The following is a 23,084-nucleotide window of genomic DNA, read 5'->3' as shown; positions in this document are numbered from 1 at the left end:
CTGCGCCCGCCACGCCGCGATGGGCTGAGGCCGGCGGTCCGTCCCTCCTTAACCACCCTGAAGCTTGTGAGTTGGGATAAAAATCGGGCAGCATTCTCTGGCATTTTTACTTACATATGTTAAATGTAGAAAGAAAACCTTTTATTGCCATATTCATTACCTGACGAGACTTTAGCGCTCACGGGAGAAGCCATCCCTTGGGTAGACGTGGGTGAAAGGCCTAAACACAAGGTAACGATCAGACAACACGAGACGCGGTCTCCCCCGCTCTTATCGCAGAATGCAAGTTCAGGACTTGAGAGGCGGGACTCTACCTTCGAGGTCAAAGGACACTGCATTTACCAGTCTCTCTTATGCGATGCCCTGCACAGGGACTCGATTTATAAATGTAAAATATTCAAGTGTGTGACATGTTCATTTTAAATCCTACCACGCAGAATTTCAGATGTTACTGCTGATTATTTCTGCCACATCCTCTGATGAAGCACGAAAAGCACAACAATACATTAAAATTGAATCGACCCAAAAAGGCTGGAGGAAACATGTACTCAGGACCATTTTTGCTCCGGAACTGAGAATTTCCTGCACCACAACCAATCAGAATTCATGACCCCCTCGAGGCTGCAGAATATTCTATTCCTACACTCGCATGCAGGCCACGGGATGAAGGTCTCTTAATTGAAAATGCCTCCACAATTTCCCTTCAGAATTCGCTGTTTGGTTCCAACATCAAATATTAACTAAAACAACCAAGTGAAATGTCTGCTCGTGAGCAGAGCGCTGTACTGGCTCTCCCAGCTCCTCTGCGCGTGTGCACACACACACACACACACACACACGCGCGCGCACAAACACACCATGCACACTGTGCACACACACAAATATGCACACATGTGCACACACACAGCCATGCACACACGCAAACAACCCCACACAAACACAACCACGAATAAGCATGCATAAACATGCACATACGTGCACAAACGTGTGCACACATGCAACAACTGTGCATGCACAAACATGCACACACACACACACACACAACAGGGACAATAACAAAGATGTAGAACTGATGGCTATGCCCAGATATGGGGCCGTTTCTCCTAAAATCTGCTTTATTTTAACATTTATCCCAGAGGCAGAGGCCACTGGAGCACAAACCAGCTCTAGTAATGTCAGCACTTAACTAATGGTCACATTCGAAATGACACTAAGCAGGGCGCCTGGGTGGCTCAGTCGGTTGAGCGTCCGTCCGACTTCGGCTCAGCTCATGACCTCACGATTCGTGAGTTCGAGCCCTGCATCCGGCTCTGTGCTGACAGCTCGGGGCCTGGAGCCTGCTTTGGACTCTGTGTCTCCCTCTCTCTCTGCCCCTCCCCTGCTCGCTCTGTCTCTGTCTCTCTCTCAAAAATAAAATAAACATTAAAAAAAAATTTTTAAATGACACCAAGTAAAACGAGATGTTAAAAATACGCCTGTAAGTTTGTGCCGAGTACCTCCCGAGCTCCGCCATCGAATGTCCCACGTTGCCCGGAGTGCTGGGACAGCCCTCCCAGTGGGAGAACGAGGGGAGCCCTGCGGAGAGTCCGGCCCCCACCCCCACAGGCGCCCCGGCCTGCAGCGGACACCCGTCGGGGGCGCGAGGGCCTCACCTCCAGCTCCTGCTCCCTCTGCAGGGCGAACTGTTTGAAGGACTTGACGATCAAGCCGGCGTTGGAGCAGTCGTAGACGAATATTGACGGGCTGCCCATCCACGTCTGCAGGTCATAGATAGACAGAGGGATGTACTGCGTGTAGTTCTGGAAAACAAGACACGGGGCGCGTGGGAGTTAGGCCTCCTGGACTGGACCGCCAACCCACACCCACGCCACGAGGAAGGGAGGACACGTGGGGCCTGGTGGTCGGGGCGGTCTCGAGCTGCTGCTTCTACACGCTGCAAGTGACAGCCGCCCGCCACCTGCCCGGGGGCGCGAGTGCGGGGCGGCCGTCACGGTCTAGGGCCCTGCCCCGGAGCTCCCCTGCAGGTGCCAGCGGCTGGCCGTGTCCTGGGAACGCGAGCCCCTCCCCGCAGCGGGACACCCCTGCACGTGTCCTACCACACCGGCTCCAGCGTTTACCTTCTGCTCCCACCCCTGGGACCCAAACCGCAGCCTCCTCTTGCAAACTCAAAGGATGTGCGCGCACACCAGTTGCCTCTGTGGCTTCCGGGTGCGCTTATGGAACTGCTGCGCGCCCCGCCTGTCAGGGGGACGAGCTCTGGGGAGCGGCCGAGGCCCCTCCGATGTGCGCGTTTTCCCCACGGCACCTTCTACGTCAGAGACACCCGTAAGCGCTTAAGCCTCCAGATGATTTAAAAAATCACACTGAGGGGATACGAGTGGATTCGGCCCTCTGATTTTGCAAAATCACACAACAGTAATTCATTAACATGAATCCGCTAAGAGCAATATTTTTCTGGACAGCCTGTACCGCTCGGTACTCGAAAACACTCCAGTGATTACTGGTAAACGCAGACAAGGACGTTCCTCATCTTTAGAGAGACGGTCACAAGTCTCACTCAAAGGCAACCCGTTCAAGCAATTCTTCTGCACGGAACACCTTCGCTTATTCGCCCTTCCTCGGCACGGACAGGTGAGTGGTGACGCCGGCAGGAATCAACTCTGCACGCTGACAGCGAAGGCGGCCGTGTTTCCTACAGTGGAGCCACAAACGTGGCCACTGGCAGCGCCAGGAGGATTGTTTAAACGCAACAGGAAAACAGGACGGAGGACAGAAAACCAAAGAGGCCCGAGGGAAGTCTGTCACGAGGGTGGCCGGCGGAGGCTCTCTCGACGCACAGCGCAGCACCAGATCCGTCGATCGCAGGATGAGGCCACGTCCGGGGACACGGGTGCGTGTGCGCGAGGGAGCAGACACCTGTACCCCGGGAGGGGCACACACATCCTGTGCCACGTCGCCTCGCCACCCTGCCCTCCTCTGCTGGCCTGCCGGTTGTCACTGCACTACGTGAGAGAACGCGGGAAACGCTGTCTCTAAATACTCTCACCGGAGGATGCTACGATGTCAGTGCTTCCCTAATGAATCCATGCAGTGAGTGCATGCCCGACCAAAACACCAGCGGGAGTGTTCCTTGATGGAATTTGACAAGCTGGTTCTAAAGTTAGTGCAGAAGAGAAATGCACAAGAATAGCGCAAAAAAAAAAAAAAAAAAAAAAAAAAACCCACCATTTTTAAAGGAAGAATGATGAGTAGGGACTCGCACTGGCAGATATTAAATATGCTATAAATCTATGGTAATTACAGGATGGTATTAGGGAGGATGAGAAAAACAAATCAACAGAGAAAGTCCAGAAATAGACCCGCATATATAATTATAACGAAGGTGGCATTTTAACTCCGTGAAGAATGAACGATTCAGTACGCGATACTGTAAAACCTAACTAGCCATTCAATATTGCTGAGATTCTATGTACAAAAGAAATCTAGATATATTTTTCTTTTTTTCTAGTGTTTATTTATTTTTGAGAGAGAGAGAGCGTGAGTGGGAGGAGAGGCAGAGAGAGAGGGAGACACAGAATCCGAAGCAGGCTCCAGGCTCTGAGCCCAACATGGGGCTCGAACTCACGAGCCACGAGGTCATGACCAGAGCCGAAGTCAGACACCCAACTGACTGAGCCACCCAGGCACCCCTAGATAGATTTTAAAACTAAACATAAAAACAGAATAAAAGGTTTTTATTTATTTTGGTGCAAGAAAGGCCTCTTAATTCACAAAACTTAGAAGACTTAAAGAGAAATACAATAAGATAAAAATTACATAAATCTGATAAGCCACACACCAATGACAAGCAACTCGAGAACACAGTGGGCACCGCGCATGTGACAGGATGTTTGGAGGGCGCGTGTGTGTGAGCTTCTGCTCGGACCAGTGAAGATGAAACAAGGAACACGCAAACAGGCAAAGGATACAAACGTGCAACCCGCAGAAGCGGCGGGTATGATGGAGGACTGGGGAGAGAGCTTCACGCTCTGGATGGATCGTGGAAACACAGATTACAACGAGAACCATCTATCTGCCTCTGCGTTTGTCTTCATCCAGCAGAGCGGAAAGAAATGTAAAAGATGAACAGATCAGCAGGTGTGCCACAGGGCATCGGTTTATTGTTGGCAGGCGTGTAAATAAGGAAGCTTTTTCAGAAAGCCGTTCGCTAGCACGTGCAGGTTTCAAACGTACAAGCCTTTGACTCGCACGTGTCCATCCCACAGGAAAAGTTGCATCCGCACGGAGAAATGTACGTGCGAGGACGTACGGGACTCTTGCTGGTAAAAACCTGCCAGCTATCTAAATGCCAGCAGGGAGGAGGCGGCTGGCCTAAGCTCTGTCTCCTCCTCCTCCTCACCAGGTAAGCGCAGGAGTGACCCACATACATCCACATTGTGGCACGCGGCACTTCAAGCCACGCGGCGCTTGGAGACTGAGCTGGCTGGTGGGTGCTGACGTGGAGAGACACCCCAGGCTTGCCATGATTTCGAAGGTGCAAGTCTTAGAACATCGCACAGATGACAGTCCCATCTTGTGGGAAGAAAAGGAAAGGGCTGTGTGTGTGACGCACAAACGGCTAGCACCTGAGTGCTGCCCCGCCCACGAGAAGTCCGTGTCCGTGGGACGGGCGGCCCAGATCAGTGGCACCGACAGGACAGCACTGAACCACGAAGGGTGGTCTTCTCGGGCCGGGCCGGTGCAGGTGTGCGTTTAGGGACAGAGCTGTGTTACTCCTGCTCCTTTGGTACCTGTGTGCTCTTGGAATCTTTCACAACAGAAATTACTTGTGTTTTCTGAGAAGACAAGACGCACTCAAACTGTTAAGAGGAAGGAAAAGGGTCATCTCCAGGGTTTACGATAATACACTCCCACATCCTTGTAATATTTATAACCAGCAGGCATCACGCGCCACCTGCAGAAGAAGGCTTCCGCAAGCTCTCCGACAGGCAGAGCGGAAAGGGCATAAGGGCCTCCGGGGACGGTGGGGAAGAGAGACCCTCTCTGCGCCCACTCCCCAGCACCCACCCTGCCCCTGCTGACGTGCAGCCCCCGCTGCTGGGGTGGGGAGAGAAGGGCAAAGAGAACCCTTTAACTGGGCAGGGACATCCCCACGCCCCTGGGAATTCATCGCGTTTTTACCTGCTGGCAACACGCTGTGTGCCGTTTATTTGCCGCCCACAACGTCCTCGGCTCAGCGGGGAGTGGCCAAATACAGCTGGCAGGGTCCTGACCGCACTGCCGTCACCACTTCATCCGCCTGACCGTCAGGAAAGTGCCTTCCGGGGACAGGCCGACAAGGCCCCAACACAGCACAGAGGCGTGACGTAGAATACATTTCAGCAGACCGTGTTCTCAGGCCTTGCCTTCTGAGCTAAAATCTAAACTTTATATTTCTCCCAAATCAAAAGTTTCTTGAAAAATGTTTGAGATACAAAGTTAATTAATGGCAATTCGCTAAAACACTGTAGCTCTAACGTACTAGGAAATCATGATTTTTCCTTCCACTCCCTGTGACCGCCGGCCACCAACGACAGGCTTCCAGTGGGTCCTCGGCCACCCAGTCCCTCTGGGGGCCAGAACCTTCCCCATCTTCTGATGCTCACCCGAGGGGGGCAGCGTGGCGAGAAACCTCGGACTCTCCAAACTGTTTCCACTTCACAACTGTTACTTACGGAGGGACTCTCATCGGAGACAGACCACAGGGACGCCCACCGCCGAGGGAGGCTTGCACGCGGCACATGCACCCACGCTGCCTCTGAGGAGGGGCCGGCTCCTACGCGTTAGCTGTGTGTGCAGAAACGTGGAAGTGTGGACCCACCGGGAAGTAAGAAAATCAACGCTGTTCGATCGCATTGAGGAAAACGGCCTTTGAGAACCAAGTCTTATTAGTTCGTGAGCATGTAGATCTCATTCCCATCTCAGAAAGACCCCGGGCGGCTGGTCAAGCTTCAGGCCAGAGCTCCTGCCCTGCAAACCCCCGAAGGGCGGCCTGCACCATCGCAGACACAGCTGTGGAAGAACAGCATCCAGAGCACAACCGTTTCTCTGGTCCCACGGCACGTTCCCACGTCGTCTCGGTGGAACCACCCTGGACGGGCTGCACAAGTGCAAGGCTCCCCCCCACCGTGCACAGAGGGCGCCCGGAGCACCTCGAGGCTTTCAGGCAGGGGCTTGGCTCTCCACCCCCCCATCAAAGCCACAAGTAGTGAGAATTCCTCACCAGAGCCTCTCTCCTTTCTCTTGAAAAAACGTATTCGAGGCCATGTTTTCAGTTCAAACAAAGAAACACAAATAGGGTTCGGACAATTTATTCATTACAATCCATTTTATCTGTCAGGTTATATTAAACATTAAAAAAAAAAAAATCCCCTTGCTTCATCAGACTGTCTTCCCAGGCGAGTCAGTGGCAGAGGCAGCAGCAGAACAAGGGCCGGGAGAGAAGGGCGCGGGGTTTCCGGGGACAGCAGCGCGCCTCCAGAGAAGCCGTCCCCGTTTCGGAGAAGACGCTCGGTGCACCTTCTGCCAAAGTCTCCAAGTGTGGGTCAGAAGTCCCAGCCACACTGACGTGGCCTCCTCCTGCGGGCCTTCCAGGATTGCTGCCGGGGCCGCACTTCCCCATGAGCCCAGAGACAGAGCTGCGGCTGCATCTGGACGGTCATCCCGCGTCCCCACCCTGTGAGGTAATGCGTGCGGCTGTCCTCCGAGGACAGGACTTCTTTCCAGAGGCCGCCCAGGAGCGGGAGGGGCCGGCCCGGGCGCGGCAGGGGTCGAAGAACAGGGCTTGACCACCAGGTGCGGCGGTCGGCGGTGCGGCCTGAGCCACGAGCAAACTTCCCGTCCCTCAGAATCCTTAAGGCCGAAGCCGCGGTGGCTTTGTTGCCACTTCCTCTGCCTTTCCTTGATTACAGTTAAATAACCGATCGCTCCCCGAGTAATTCTAAATAAGTATTATTTAAGTAATAGAAGTCACTGGTTTTTGAACCTGCCTGTCTCCATCAAACAGTGACATTCTGATTCTGCCTTACGTACAGTTCGTTACTGATCCTGCTGAAAAATGGATCACAAAGGCCTTTCAATGCATAATTATCAAAAACACACACTTGTAATTTGTAAAGAGCAACATTTGTGCCAGGTCCCCTGTAGCATTTGTTTTGTTACTTTATCCATATTGAGAGCAGCAAAGAAAAAAGAGAAAGAAAAAAACAAAGCTGTTAATTTCATGGTAAACTTGACTTGTCTTTTCTGAGGATTTCTGGCGCTTTCTGTTTGTCTGCAATAGTTGAAGGAAGACCGTCAGTAAAAATTCTGTTTCTTCAGAAGTGCTGGAAGACTTCGGACTATTTCTTTATAAGAGCTTGAAGGTTTAAAAAAAAAATACATGATTCCCTTGGTGTTAAGAGATATAAAATCTTAACTGATTTCTCTGCTGCCCTGTACCATTCGAAAACCAGATTTATGGAGCGTGTGGGGCCGATCGCCGGCATTTCTCCTAAGTTCCAAGGCCCGGCTGCTGCTGCTGCTGTGGGTCCGCGACCCGCACCTCAGGGTCCCCGGCGTAGGCAGCGCGGGCACGCGGTACAGACACAGGGCACCCGCTCCTCAGTTCTGGCGCCACCCATACACCTCACGCTTCACGAATCAGGAAACATTTTGCTAGTAAGACGATATTGAAAGAAAAATATCCAGGGGCACCTGGGTGGCTCCGTCGGTTAAGCGTCCGACTTCAGCTCAGGTCACGATCTCGCGGTCCGTGAGTTCAAGCCCCGCGTCGGGCTCTGGGCTGATGGCTCAGAGCCTGGAGCCTGTTTCCGATTCTGTGTCTCCCTCTCTCTCTGCTCCTCCCCTGTTCATGCTATGTCTCTCTCTGTCTCAAAAATAAATAAACGTTAAAAAAAAAAAAAAAAGAAAAATATCTATTCATCCGGGAGTCAATCTGTAAGTAGAATTTCAACTACAAATTCAATTTCTTTGATCGATACAGGGCTATTCAGGCTTTCTAGTCCATTCTGGGATTTTTGGGTTTTTTTGAGACAGAGAGCACATACAAACCTGTGCACGTGCACGAGTGGGGGAGGCGCAGAGACAGAGAGACGGAGATGTGGGGGCAGAGCTGACGCGGGGTTCCATCTCACAACTGCGACACCACCGCCCGAGCTGAAATCAAGAGTAACCGACTGGCCACCCGGGTGCCCCTGGGTCACTTCTGACAAGTCGCATTTTGTAAGGCATGTCCCATCCAATTTGTTAAGTTTAACGGTATAAAATGTTAATATGTCCTCGTGTATTTGACATCTGTAGGATATGTGGGGACGTCTGCTCTTTCATTTCTAAATGTGGATTGTGTCCTCTCTGTTCTCTTGATCTGTTTGCTGGAGATGTGTCAGTTTTAAAAAAAAAAAAAGTGAGCTACGTTAGCTCTCTCCACTGCTCGTTCTCTATTTTACTGATTTGTGCCGTTATTTCCTTCCTTCTACTTGCTGTGAGTTTAGTGTGTTCATCATTTTCTAGTCTCTTAAAGGAGAGACTGAGATTTTAACTTTACACCTTTCTGCCTTTCTGCAAAAAGATTTAAGGGCATACGTCCCCATGCGTGCACTGTGTTAACCGCATCCCACAAATTCTGGCAAGTCTTATTTTCGTTATTCTTCCATTTGGACTCTTCTTTCCTTTGTCATATCTTTTTTTGACACGAGTTATTCAGTTTCCAAATGTTTGAGGATTTTCCAGATATGCTACGAGGCCAGCTTCTGTAGTCACAGAATAGATTCTGTATGATTTCAGTCCTTCAGACCTCATGGAGACATGACATTCTTGGAGGACACCCCCCTGCACCTGACATGTGCACCCTGCAGCCGTTGGGCACAGGCATTATATTCACTGATTCACAGCGACTGACAGTACTGTTCCAGTCTTTTCTATCAGTAACTGATTTCTTCTCCACCAGAAAAAATACATTATGTCTGGAGTTTTCTTTGTGAGAAAACTATTAATCATCAATCTTAGTTTTAACCTATCAATTACTGACAGACGGTTATCCAAAGCCCCAACTGGAATTATGGACTGGTTGCTTCCTCTCTTTGCTTCTGGCAATCTTGCTCTATGCATTTTGAACTCTCCTATCAAGCACATACATATCCAGGACAGTTTACGTCTTTCTGATGACCTAACCATTTGTCATTGTGAAATGTCCCTCTTCACCTCTGGCAACACTCGTGTCTCAAAATCCGTTTCCTGATTAGTACTTTGGCCCCCTCAGCACTCTTACGACTAGTTATTTGCACGACACACAAAGTTTGGTCTTGCTTTCAATCCAGCGTGATATAAACTTATGAAAAAAGCCAGATTAAACTAGAATGTGGGACGCTGTAGAGAAAACGGGTCTGGGTTCACGGAAAACACAACATGCACTGTTGAGTGAATGGAAACAGGAGTCGGTCACAGAGGGGGAGGAAGTCTTTACAAAACACACATCTGATAAAGGACCTGCATCCAAACTGCAACACGAATTCTAAAAAGTGACTAAGAAAACAGCCCTGTTGAAAAGTGGGCAAAAGATACGGGTAAAGAAGGCTACAGATGGCCCCTAAGCACCTGGGAAGACTCCATACCAGGTCATTAAGCAAAGGCAAGTTGAAACAACAACGAGATAGCACCGCTGAGCTAGCAGCTGATAGCACATTGACAGCAATGAGATAGCACCTGATGAGAAGGGCCGACATCCAACCACTGGCAACAACACGCTGGAGGTGGGATGGGGAGGGCCAGGAACTCTCTTTCGTTGCTGCTGGGAAGGCGAACTGATGGAGCCCCTCTGGAGGACGATTTGGCCATTTCTTAGAAAGCCGAACAGACCATCTGATCCAGCAACGGCACTCCTAGGTATTTACTCGAATTAGCATAAACCTTACATCTACGCAAAGACCCGCACACACAGGATTATAACAGCATTATTCACAACAGCCAAGAAAAACCAGAAGCGAGCAAGATGTCCTTCAATAGTGGTCCATCCAGATAATGAAGCGTTTCTCAGTGGTAAAGAGAAATGAGCTATCAAGCCACAGAAACACACTTCTTGTTGAAAACAGCCAATCTTAGAAGGCTACACACTGTATGATCCCAAGTAAATGTCACTCTGGGAAAGGTAAACCTACAGAGACAGTGGACGGCCGTGGTTGCCGGGGCGGGAAGGGGAGGCAGGAGGGGCGAACAGTAGAGCACGGGATTCTTAGGGGTCAGACTACCCTGCAGGGCACCGTAATGGTGAGTGCGTGCCATGACATATCCGGCAAAACCCAGAGCACGTACGACGCAGAGTGATCTAACGTGAACTATGGACGTTAGCGAATGACACTGGATCAATGCTGCATTGGAAGCTAGTTAATGACACTGGACCAATACTGGATCACGAATTGTGGCAAATGTCCCACATCAAAGCCAGACCTTAACGATGGAAACTGAGGGCGGGGGAGGCAGGGAGAGTGCAGGCAAAGTCTCCTTGTCAATTCCTCTATAAAACTAAACCTGCTCCAAAAACTGAAGTCTATTAGTAATAATAATTTATTAAAAGACCAATGTGTAACTATGGTAACCCGCTACAAAAAGACAATAATAAAATAATTTCACTTGGAAAAAATGCAAAGAAGGACCTATATCCGCGGAGGCAGTGTGTGAACCTGGACTGGATCCTGGATCCCAAACAAAACCAACAAACAAACACTGCTTATTAAAACACAGCTTTGAGGGGCGCCTGGGTGGCTCAGCAGGTTAAGCGTCCGACTTCAGCTCAGGTCACGATCCTGCAGTCCATGAGTTCGAGACCCACGTCGGGCTCTGGGCTGATGACTGAGAGCCTGGAGCCTGCTTCAGATTCTGTGTCTCCCTCTCTCTCTGCCCCTCCCCCATTCATGCTCTGTCTCTCTCTGTCTCAAAAATAAATAAACGTTAAAAAAAAAAATTAAAAAAAAACAACACAGTTTTGAGATGGTCGGAAGCACGTGGACATGCTGTCTGTAGTAAATGATACTACAGAATCGATGCTAAGTTTCTTGTTATTTGTTATTCTATACCCACCAAATATCTACTAAGAAAACAAAAAAGTGTGTACAGATAAATTATAAGAAACAGTAAGAGAAGAGCAAAACTGATAAACATAAAATTAATGTACAAAAATCAACGGTCTTTCCATACTCCTTGGCAAAAACTTACAGAACACAGGTTTTATAGTAAACATTTGTAACATCAAAAATATACAGAATCGGGGTGCCTGGGTGGCAGTCGGTTGAGCGTCCGACTTTGGCTCGGGTCATGATCTCACAGTCCGTGAGTTTGAGCCCCATGTCGGGCTCTGTGCTGACAGCTCAGAGCCTGGAGCCTGCTTTGGATTCTGTGTCTCCCTCTCTCTCTGCCCCTCCCCTGCTCATGCTCTGTCTCTCTCTGTCTCAAAAATAAATAAAAATATTAAAAAAATTTTTTTTAAATATAGAGAATCTAGGAATATATCTAACAAATGATGCAAACTTGTATGAAATTGTGAAATACTACTGAAAGACACCTAAAAAAGAACACAGTTTGGTAGACTCAACGTTGTAAAGACGCTGAGTCTCCCCCATCATTAATCCACTGATTTACAAGTTGGTTCAACAGTCTCCTGGATGATCAAAGCACCAAGAACAGCCAAGACGCGACTGAAGAAGAACAAAGAGGAGGAATTCGCTTTCCCAAACACCAGGAATCACTGGAAACCTACGCTCATTAAAATAGTTTCCTGGCACAGAGGCAGGACCCATGGAGCAGAACAGAGCTCAGAAACACGCCCACACACTATGGAAACTCGATTTCGTTCAAAGACGGCATTAAATAGTAACGGAACAGGTAGGTATCCACTGGAGGGGGGAAAAGAATATGAACTCCTACATAACAGTATGTACAAAATCAGTTTCAGGTAGATTAGAGACCTAAATGTAATGGACGAAAATACAACCCTTGTGGAAGAACACAGAGAACACTTTTGGGGGCGCCTGGGGGCTCGGGCAGGTGAGCGACCGACTCTTGATTTTGGCTCAGGTCATGGTGTCGCGGTTTTGTGAGTTCGAGCCCCATGTTGGGTTCTGTGTGAACTCTGCAGAGCCTACTTGGGATATTCTCTCTCTCTCTCTCTCTCTCTCTCCCACCCTGCCCCTCCCCATTTTGCACTCTGTCTCTCTCAAAATAAATAAAAAATGAAAACTTAAAAAAAGAAAAGAATACTTTTTAAATCTTGGCATGAGGAAAGTCTTCTTAAAGACACAAAATGTCCGCACCGTAGTGAAAGACTGACCAAGCTGACCACTTGGACGTAAAGAGCTCCTGTCCGTTAAGGGACACCAAGCCATAATTCAGGGAGGACGTTCGCAATTCCTAACAGTGATAAAGGGCTGCTGTCCAGAAGATGAGGGATTCCTTCAAATCAGTGAGAAGAGGGACGCAGCAACCCCAGTGACACATGGAGGAGCTGGCACTTCGAGCAGAGGAAGCCTCCACGGCCGGCACGCACAGCAGAGGGCGCTCGAGGGCACGGCCACCGGGGAGACCCGCGCTGGCCCCCACACCGTGCAGAAAGGACAAACCCTGTCCACAGTCTGGGGAAGAAGGTGGGGAACGGAAGACACTCGGGCAGCGTGCAACAGGAAGACGACAGAACCACTCAGAAGCTTGTCTGCACAGGAGGCACCAGGCAGGTTCCGGGACGTCCCCACAGCCAGCGGCAGGGGACTGGGGGAAGGGGGAAGGGACAGCAGGGACCGGTCTTCAGAGTGTGACACAGAGCGAGAGGGGCAGGCACAGAAGGATCCCAGTCTCGTCAACCAGAACGCACCCAAAACCAACACACCTGGACAGCCACACAAGAGTGGGGACACCGTAAAGGCAAGCGAGGTCGCGGTAAACTCGAGATCCACTGGGATCCTGGCGGGGACAAGGGAGGCTGCACTTGAGGAGGGCACAGGGGCTCTGAAGGCACGTCTTCTGAACCGGCGGTGGCCACGTGGCGTCAAACCCTGCACCCTTCCAGGCGCTGCCTTTCACACCGCGCGCGAGCCGAGAGGACGCGGCCGCAGCCGCCGCCCCACCACAGGGTGGGCGCGACATTCGCCGCTCGCGGCCAGGAAGATGGCGGAAGGGGTGTCGCCTTGGAGGAGCTGGAGGCGGGAGCACCGCCCTGGGGAGGGCAGAGCAGAGGCCGCGTCCACAGGTGTCGCGGTGGGCGCTCTCTGGAACCCGTGCACCGTTTTGTTTCGTCAGGAAATCGCGGGTTCTCTAAGGAAGACTCCGCCTGACCTGAGAAACCGTGTCGACCGTGCGAGTCCTGCCTCCTGCGGGGAGAGCGCACCCGAGGGCCACACCAGACAGCGTGGCCCAGACGGTGCCCCGCCACGCGGGCACGAGAGCCGGCACCTCGAGCCTGCTGCCCAGGCCTCGCTGCTGACACGGAGACGATCCCACGGGTCCCCGCCACACGGCGGGCCCGCCGCCCTGTCCAGCCCGACCACATCCGGGTCCGCAGAGGCAGGGTCTAGACAGCAGCGGAGCCACGGGCGGACGGGACCCGTGGCCGAGCTCCCACGCGGAAACATTCTGTGGCAGAGAGACACGGGCGGGGCTCCCAAGGACCTCGGACGGAGCTCCTACCTTGTTGAAGACCCAGATCTCCCCGTTCACGGTGGGCCTGGGCACCCCGTGGCCGTTGTAGTGGAAGAGGACCCGCTCCTCCTTGGCGTTACGGCGTAAAGACGTGCAGAGCTTTTTCACCTCATCCACGGTCGGGTCGAGGCTCTGCTTGTACCGGGCCTGTTGCGGGAGAAGAAATCGAGAAACTCACCGTGGATTCGCGGGAGCACCCGGGACGCACCCCCCATTCCTGCTCTGAGCGGCACGTGACCCCGCACACGTGAGCCCGAGCTTCTCCGCCCCTGAAAGCGGGCGATGGCTCTTTCGAGGCTGCCGGGCACGTGCCCCCACCCGACAGACGCTCCTTGGGAGCCACCGTGACGGTCCCACGGGATGGAGAGGCCTGCCGCACGGCCACGCTGAGCAAAACGTACCGCCGCCGGGATGCCAGGTATTTCTCAGAAACACTCAATCCTTCCAGAAGAACTCTCTGCGGGAGGCTGCAGCATAAGGCAGCAAGAGAACCACAGACAGAAAAGAAAGACAGAGGAAGGACCCCGACGGCCCCTCCCCCTCGCCACCTCGGCCCGGCTCAGCCCCCACCTGCTCCTGCCTGGACCCTCACCCATCGAGGCCAAGGGCCCCCCCAAATCAGCAGGGCCTAAGATGAACCTACAAACATCAACAGCCCTTATACACACGACAGTGAACAGTTACAGGACGTAAACGTACGGAACGCCCATTTCTAAAGCAGAAAAGAAGATTGAGCACACAGAAGTAAACGACGTGAAACATAAAAAAACCCAGATGAGGAAATTTTTAAAAATTCTCCTGGAAAATATGAAGGAGGCTTGAAACACGGAAAGACGTTCCCACTTGGGTAGATACACCAACAGTCTTTTCTTATCGTTTTTTAAGCAAGTCCTACGTGCGACACGGCACCGAACTCATGACCCCGAGACCAAGAGTGGCACACTTACTGAGCTGGCCGGGCGCCCTGGCACCAACATTCTTAGTATATGTGTTCTCCCTGAGTTTACCGCCAAATCCAATGCGTTTCCCATAAATATAACAGGCTATTTACTGCTTCCAAGAAACTGCCACTGACATTCTCATGGAGACACGACCACACAAGAAGGGCCAGGAACACAGAGAAACGGAAACCACGAGGGTCCAGCCCTCCCACGCCCCCAGACACCCTCCACGATCTGTCTGATTGGAATGGGGAGGCCGGAGGGGAGGGGCTACCCCACAAAGCCCACAGTCATACCCAGACACACATCTCCTGGATTTCTGATTTTATTTCATCAAAACCAGTTCTAATGCCCAGCTGACCTAAGCGCAGAAACGAAGCCATGTGGTGATGCTGAAGCTGGGAAACGGGCATGTGGGGCTCACCCGAGGGGCCTACTTCATATCTATTCGGTGGTGAATTCCCAGTGAAGACTGACTGAGTAAATCTAGAACCACACCGGAAGACGGAGGGGACGTGATGTGCATGGAATCTCTAACGCCACACGAGGACGTCAAAACAATGCCCCAAATTGTAAGTCAATAAAGAGCAGCGTAAGAATGCCCCATAAAAAGACGGCCGTATCTCCTAGAAAAACACAGCTAAAAGGGTTTGCTGCTAGGTAGGGATTACGCGCCGACTTTTAAAAATAACGTGTATGTTTATTACTTGGATGAACTTTTAAAACTTTACTTGAAAAGCTAAATAAAAAGTAACACGGTGACGTCACCCGAAGAAAGCAGCAGTCAGAACGCGGAGCACACACAGTGCCCGGGCCGGGCCGCTGCCACCCGTGCCCGCACGGCACTCCGCGCACCTGCTGCCGGGGAAGCATCCCCGTTGTGTGCGAAGGGCAGCGGGGAGAGAGCAGCAGAGACAGGAAGCAGCTAGAAGGCCTGAGGACCGCATGCGGCTTCCAAGGACAAGAGGCTTCCTGATCCTTCAAAGGAAAATGAGGCGTCGAGGTGAAGACACCAGTGGGGACACGCGGCCCGTTGCACACGGGAGTGGTCTGTAATCAACCACACGAGACCCTTGGAGACAGGCTGTATCTCGCAGTCCCAAAGTTATCAGCAGATGCATAAATATGAAAGCTTCGGGATGGTGAAATTCACAACACAAGTTTTTCCAGACTGTCCACACTTCCCACGCCTGTAAGCAAAGTAACCCAAGGGGAGCGCCCCTGTTCTTCCGCAGACAATTTGAGAACCCTGTGCTGAGGCGCAGGTCAGGGTCCAGCCACGTGGCCTTCCCCTCCCATGTCTCCTCCATACGGGCCAGGATGCTCCTCGTAAAGTAAGGGTGTCACAGAGGAGGCTCGAGACAAGGCTCACATGTACGTGAGGTTTCCAAGTTCGCTTTCACCACCAAGGCAGCGTGAACTAATCTGACGCTGACAGAGGCTGTGGGTCCCCTGTGTGGGGGCTCTGAAGGGCTGGCCCGCACGGAGATGGTCCATGTGGGAGCAGGGGCTCGGGACGCAGAGGGCAGCATCCTCACCCACGTGTTCTGGAAGCACCCAGCTCTTGTGCACGACTCCTGCCGGGACCCTCGGGGCAGGGGTGCCTATGTCTTCTTTCTCTGGCTCACACACACCTTTTGTTACACGTCCGTGTGTGACCGTGTGGTTCCCACCGGGACCGTGAGGCCAGGCAGCATGGGGCTCTGTCTTTACATCCCTCCCACGGCTGCACACAACACACTCAGTTATTAGGGACTGATGTGACGGACACTGACCTCTATCGTTAGTAATGAAACAAGGAAAACGGAGAGTCCTTCCTGCTGCTGACATGACACGAGTGGATCCCCGCGAACTGCCAGGAAGTCCGTATGTAGACGTCTTTGGGCGCTTACCTGTTCGCCTTAATTCCTGCTACTCTGCTATTTGGAATCTGCATGTTTAACAGTGAAGAAAATAATAAACGTCAACGTTCCTGATTTGTCATCGGTGAACCGTGGATTTGTGCTCAGAGTGAGACAGAGCCAGGGTCCTGGGTCCTAACGCTCTAATCAGCTGAATTTTCGTTGGCCCCATAAAACAAGATGAGGGTAACCGATAAATGGAAATCCAGTTCTGGGGCAGACAGGGAACATCTTATCGAGATAACTCGGACACATCCCCCAAAACCACATCCGCACAAGCACGCCGTGCCATCGGAAAGTGAGTTACAGGCAGAACTATCTAGAAGTTCAGTCTGCAAACGAACAGGATAAAAACAACCGCAGACCAGGTAGGAATGGGGTCAATCTGTGGAGCCTACTTTCAAATCCCCCAAATCCCCACCCCCAGAAGAAACCCCCAACGGAGCACAGGACCCCGGTGAACACCCAAGTCACTGTGACGCGACCAGCGTGGCCCCGAGTCTGGACCATCCAGTGACTGAGGGCTGCTGTGACGACCACACTGGGCAGCAAACCCCTCCCCGTCTTGGTAGACGCTTTGATCTGGGCCTTTTCATAAATTAAATACCCGTGCGTCCTGGCCGGATAGGCAGAAGTAGCTAGAGGTACTCCGACCGTTTCAGCTCCAGGAGCCACAGCGGCGGCGGGCCCGCGGGCTGAAGGGGAGGGAGCGGCCTTGGGAGGGAGCCGACCTCACGGAGTCCCGCTCCGGGCCGTGTTTTTCCTATTTCCAGGAAGGCTTCTGGGCGACTCATGTAGGGAAGAGTAAAGATGGAGGCTGAGTCACAAAACAACTTCAACGGGCGCTGAAAGGAGTTCTGAATTCGCGATTTATTATCCCTGTGAGCACAAGGCGACTGAAAACATTTCCATTCACTACCGAGAGCAGTAACGGGGCATCGCCCTGGAGGGAAGCCCAGTTGTGTGTGCACAGAGCCACCCCCCTGGGGGCCGGGGCCATGCATGCTGCAGGGGCGCTGCCTTGAGATGCACGGGACCCTGTCCCCAGCAGCAGCATTTCCGCAACTGGGGTGAGGAAACGGCTGTCGGATCAAACCGAAGGGAGAGTTCCCAAATTCGCAGGAGGCTGTGCGTGGGGACAGACGTCCTCTCCAACCACAGCGAGGACCAGGTGCCAGTGGTGGGGAGCTTCCGGGGAACGCAGGGTCTGCTGCGGGGGCAAGGGCAGGGGTGCGGTGGTGGGCGCCGTACCCCTCTCACGCCGCCCCTTCTGCCGGGCTACGTTACGAGGACACTGACCGAGACTGCGGCGGTTTTATTAGACGATGTGAACAAAACAGGAAACCCATCTCACCGCACGAACGTCTACCCCCCCGACCCACGGGCACGTCTCTCCTGAGGCCTCCTGCCACCACACGCGGAACAGTAATCCCCGCTGCCGACCATCACGCCCTCCGAGGACACCTCCGCCCCCACTTCGAACTGTCACAGGCGCACGGCGACGGCAGCACACGCACAGCCCCGACGGGCCCCCAACAGGCTTCCTGAGCACCATCCCGCCAGAGAGCCGAGCCTCGCGGAGCCGCAGGCAGAAGGGGGAGAGGGTGGGATGCCTCGTGCCCACAGCCCGGCCAGGCGGGCGGGTCCCCGGGGGTCACGCTCACACGTGCCGTGCGCCCCCTGGTTCAGGAGCGCGGCTCGCCACCCTGGACGCCTGACTCTGCTCACGCGCATCAAAGCCACTGACCCTTAAAGAGAACAGGACACGCTGCAGGGTCAGAAAGGCTTCTGAAGTCGCGGCCGCGGGCGCAAGAGCACGGCACTGGCCAGGCAGCCGGCCCGTGCGAGGCAGAGACAACCAGAGGGGCAGGGCCCACGCTAAACCCCAGGTATCGGGGAGCCTCCAAATTTGTGAATTCTTCCTCAGTGGCTCCCTCGCTCCTCGGGCTACAGAAAGCCCCCCGCGCGGAGGTGAAGAGTTGCTCAAAGACAAGGCACCCCAACACAGGACCAGGCCACACCCGGAGACCTCACACCAGGTCCCAGGAGCAGCAGGCTGCCGGCTCTGTGGGGCCTGCGCCCGCTTTACAGCCCCAGGCCACTGGGCACCTCCGGAGGGGACGGGACAAGTGCTTCCCGCTGCAGCCCCCGCGTCACTCCTGCTGTCCCAGCACGCAGCCTTCCTCACTCTGCCCTCCCCCACGCGGCGACCGAACCGGGGTTCGGCTCCAGGGCAGGACCACCCACCCCTCCCGAGATCAGTTCCACGGGGCAGTGCTGTTCTCCCAACCCACGCATGAGGCCACGGCTGACGTTCCTCAGAGACGTCCATAGAATCAGGGACTCGTTATCGCTGACCTTGGCTCCACCAAGGTCTTCTCCTGCGGGGTCGCAAACAGATGATTTAGCCTCGCTTTCCACCTAGGCACAAAAAGGACCATTAACAGACGAGCATGAAAGGCACCACAGAGATGAATAATATGCCTCCTGGGGTTTTATGCGAATTAATTAGTATTTTTAAGGGCTCTGAAACGAGAAGCGCTAAATTAAATGTCACCACGCCATAGCGCGGTGGCAAAACCACAATGCCTGGATCCCGGCCACAGGGTCTGAGGGCAGGAGCGGCAGAGAAAGCATCGAGTCGCACACGAGGTGACACGCAGTCCCTGCAACGCGGCCCGCGGTGGCCGGCATCCTGGCTCCAAGTCCAACCCTCAGGACGCAGTCAGGCACGTGTGTGGAACTTCTGCGGGAGGCGGGCGAGGAAGAGAAAAGAAAGGCTGCCCTGTGGCTGGACGAAGGAGAGCGTGGCCCCGAACCCCTCGCCCCTGCGCCGTCCGCCTGCCCCTCGGTGACACCGGGCAGCTGCCTGTGCTACGGAGGCCCGAGCGGGGCGTGTGCCACGTGCCCGCCTTCTCGTCTGGCTCCTCCTTGCGCAAGGACAGACCCCGGGGGGTCACGAGTGTGCCTGGAGCATGGGGGGTCGGGGGCTGCACTTGAGGGTCCCGTCCCCTGACAGATCCCGCAGCAAGGAGCCCCCGGGCAGCGCCCTCTCCTCTCCGGGGTGTCGAGCAGAGACCACGTGGCCTCGCCCAGCCAGGCGTGAGGGTATCAGCGATGTTGTTTCCGCTCTCCCATCCTTCCTCAGCAGCAGAGAAGGAAGGGGTGAGCGAACATAATGTTAGAATTTGGGCCAGTTTCGTCCCTGGTCTGGGGTCTTGAAAATGTCTCACCCTCTGCCCCTTTCCAAGTAGGAAGCACGGACTTCCGGGAAATGCTGGGCAGGAGGAAGGTCAGGTCTGCTCACAGGACAGCTGTCCTAGGCGGTAGCCCCACATGGAAGGCTCCAGGCCCCGGCAGTGCAGGGACTTTGTGCTCCTGCCTCTCAAAAAGCACTTCTTGCTGCTACAGCACCTTCCGTTCGCACTAACCCGACCTAAGCCAAGCCACCGCACGTACGGTCACCACCATCACGGTCACCGCCACCCTCACCCTCAGCCTAACCACCCCCAGTATCATCACCACCGTCCTCAATGCCGCTGCCAACAACACCACTGTCAGCCACAACCGTCAGTCATCAATTTCTTACGTGACTACAACTTCCTGAGGAACCTGCCAGGCTCGTTTGGCTGGATCCAAATCCATTCCTTAAAACTCGGTATGTCTCACTTGCTGAAAACCCTTTGATGGCTTCCCACGGACCCCAAAAACTCTTCAGAACGGCCCTTCAGTCCCTGCAAACCCTCGTCTGCAGAGCCTCTGAGAGTCTACGTTCCGGGCACAAGGAAGTATCTTTCAAGTCTTATGTTCTTACCCACCTCCTAGCCCTTGTCCGGAACCTCTTCCTACTTTTCCTCGACCCCCAATTCCAAGTCTTGCCTGGGCATTTCCTCTTCCTTCTTCAAACATCAAGTTAAATGTGAATTCTCGAGAACTCACTCTCAGGTACTCCCAGAAACGGGTTAGGTTCCCCGTGCCAAATGCTCCCATAGCACACGTAGGTCCCTGACCGCAGCATGTATGACCCTTGACTCCACCTGCTTCTTACCCCTCTGTCTGCCCTCCCTCCACCTTCTTCCTGCCCCGATTGGTAAAAGTCCTATGAAGGCAGGGACCAGCACTTCCCTGGTCAATACCTGGCATGTGGTTGGCACTTAATAAATGTTTGTGTATGACCAAATGATAAAGACTCACTGCTAGAGTTCGCAAAGCCCAGCGAGCTTCTCCCCAAAAGAGCTGTTCTGTTGGAGTACTGGAGTATCCCATTTGCTTAGGATTTCAAAACCTCCAGTTCTGCTGGGACGGAGGACGGCGGTGAAGCCGGTGCCCGCGCCACAGAACCCAGGCCCCGTGGCAGATGATGTCCCGCCTTCGCAGGCTGGCCTGCCGCCCCAAACAAGCTCAAGGCGGACGCTGGGGGCAACGTGAGCGCCCGCGGACGCGCCCAGCTAATGCAGCACGGCGATACGCGGCTGGCACTTTCTATAAGCAGGCACTCCTGGGTGGACAGGTGACCCTCCCGAGAGCCACGCTGTCTGTCTGGTGTGAGAAGCCAGGAGTGCTGTCCGCGAGCAGAGACAGAAGGAAAGAAGATTTACTTTGTCACTGGCAAATGTACACGTCTTCCAAGGTTTATAACGGCATGAAAAGTAACGAAAAGACCTCTCCCTTCTCCGGACAGCTCCGTGGAGATGAGAGGACAGAGGAGCAGCGGGGCACCGAGACAGACACCTGACTGCAGGCTGCAGGGGGGCCTCCCTAAGGCAAAGACAAAGCGGACAAGAGCAAACGCAGGAAATTAGATGGCAGCGGGGCAGGAGTGGGGCGGACGGCTGACTGGGTGATCCCACTCCTCCGCCTTGGCTGCAGGACCAGCGTGAGGAACGGCACGGTGTCTGCAGGGGCAGGAGTGCACACGTGGTCATGACCTCGGCACGGATGACCTCTCCTCTTCAAGCCATTCCGATGCATCGCTGCTGTATGTACTCAGACCGTCCTGTAGAGTCATGAGGCCTTTGCGGCCAAGTGCTCTGAGGCTCCCGTCGCCAGCCAGGTCCCCAGCGTCTGACGAGGCTCCTCACTCCCCCAAGGGTCAATCTCCACCCTGCGTTCCGTGGCTCTCCTCCCCAGCCTCCTCCCTCCAACCCCGGGCGTGGCTGTAACTCAGCCTCCTTTGTCTCACACCACAAGCTCCCCGTGCGTGCAGCACAAACCTACGATGGAAGAATCCCTTGCCTTGCTCCTCGCGGGCCCACGCCCCCGGGCTCCCCACCTGAATCGCTGGCGTCAGCTGGTTCTGAGTCACTGAGACCACGCACCTCGATCCCGATCCCGTCCCTCCCTCCGCTCTCCCCCTCACACCCCCTTCGTCCGGGGCTCCCCAGGCCTGGCTCAGTGTGCCCGGGGCATGTCCCTCACACGTGGCTGTCCTGCCTCTGCTTCATCGGGGGTCAAAGGCCCCCGACTGTCCTCAGGCCTCCTGGCCAGCCTCTCTCCACGTCCTTCCAGTCTGGCAGAACTTTCCTTCCCAAGCACACCATCAGGCCACTCGTGTCCTAAAAGCGGATCCTTGGTGGTGGGGCCCACTGCACTGTCCCCACGGGAGCACCGCCACGCCCGGGCATGGAGCACAGCTCTGTCAGCCACCTGCCCCCACTGGTCCTCCACGGGTCTGGCTGCGCTGGGCCCCTTGGCCGCCCTGGCCGGGCCTGAGCAAGCTCTTGCCTCCTCCCGAGGCTCCTTGCAGCTCTCGGCCCACAGGGGCCACCTCTCACTTCTCTGTGAGAACGACGTGGTACGCCTCGCCTTCCGACACCAAGCTGGTGAGGACAGGACCCTGTGAAGTTCCCCAAGTCCCCGTCTCTGGACACACAACAGTCATACAGGGAAACTGCAGGGCACGAATTCACGGGTGTCTGAGCAACGCTGACTTTACTGACCTATCGTTTACCTGAAATTAACCACAGCACAACTGCATTATCCCGACGGAACTTTGCTCATCCCAACATGGACCTCGGAGCCAATCCATGCAGTACAAATTCAATCTCCCGCTCGATTTGCACATTTTCTTTCCTCTTCCAGTGTTTCCGTTATCTCCTAGTAAGATGCTATCTGTCTCATTTTTTCTTGATGGTATTGTGACACTGGGCTTTGCCCCCAATCCCTAAATTTAAAAAACAAAAACAAAACAAGCTACCACTTCTCTTATGACTTTAAATGGAGCACCTGAGTAGTTGAAGTATAAGCAGGAGGTGGGAAGCAATGTTTCAGTCAATAACCCTCCTTGAGAATCTCTGCTGACCCAAAGGACTCCCCCCCCCCCCCCCCCGCCCCAAGGGCTCAGGCTGATGGCGGACGCAGCGCTGGCTCCCAGCACCACACACACACACGGCTGTGGTCTGCATCTAACACGGAACTGGTGTCCTTGCAAACTCGCCACGGAAAGACGGATCTTAGACAAATTAAAACCGCCTCACAAACAAACAAACCAACCCCCAAAACCACACAAGCAGCCACAGCCCGT

At 53.9% G+C, this 23,084-nt stretch overlaps 1 protein-coding gene across 4 annotated transcripts in view; it reads right to left on the bottom strand.

Moving 5' to 3' along the window:
- RPTOR (regulatory associated protein of MTOR complex 1) overlaps positions 1–23,084 on the bottom strand; it is a 334,022-nt gene that overhangs the window by 184,883 nt on the left and 126,055 nt on the right. For all 4 annotated transcript variants that reach the window (XM_027052276.2, XM_053212252.1, XM_027052278.2 and 1 more), the window contains 2 exons: positions 13,708–13,866; positions 1,653–1,799 (listed from right to left, as the gene is read on the bottom strand). In XM_027052276.2, the coding sequence (XP_026908077.1) occupies positions 1,653–1,799; positions 13,708–13,866 (306 nt within the window). The remainder of the gene's footprint in view (positions 1–1,652; positions 1,800–13,707; positions 13,867–23,084) is intronic.

This window comes from Acinonyx jubatus, chromosome E1 (assembly GCF_027475565.1).
Source record: "Acinonyx jubatus isolate Ajub_Pintada_27869175 chromosome E1, VMU_Ajub_asm_v1.0, whole genome shotgun sequence".
Taxonomy (NCBI): domain Eukaryota; kingdom Metazoa; phylum Chordata; class Mammalia; order Carnivora; family Felidae; genus Acinonyx; species Acinonyx jubatus.
The sequence above is the reverse complement of the archived record's forward strand: the minus strand, read 5'-3'. Positions and strand labels throughout refer to the sequence as shown.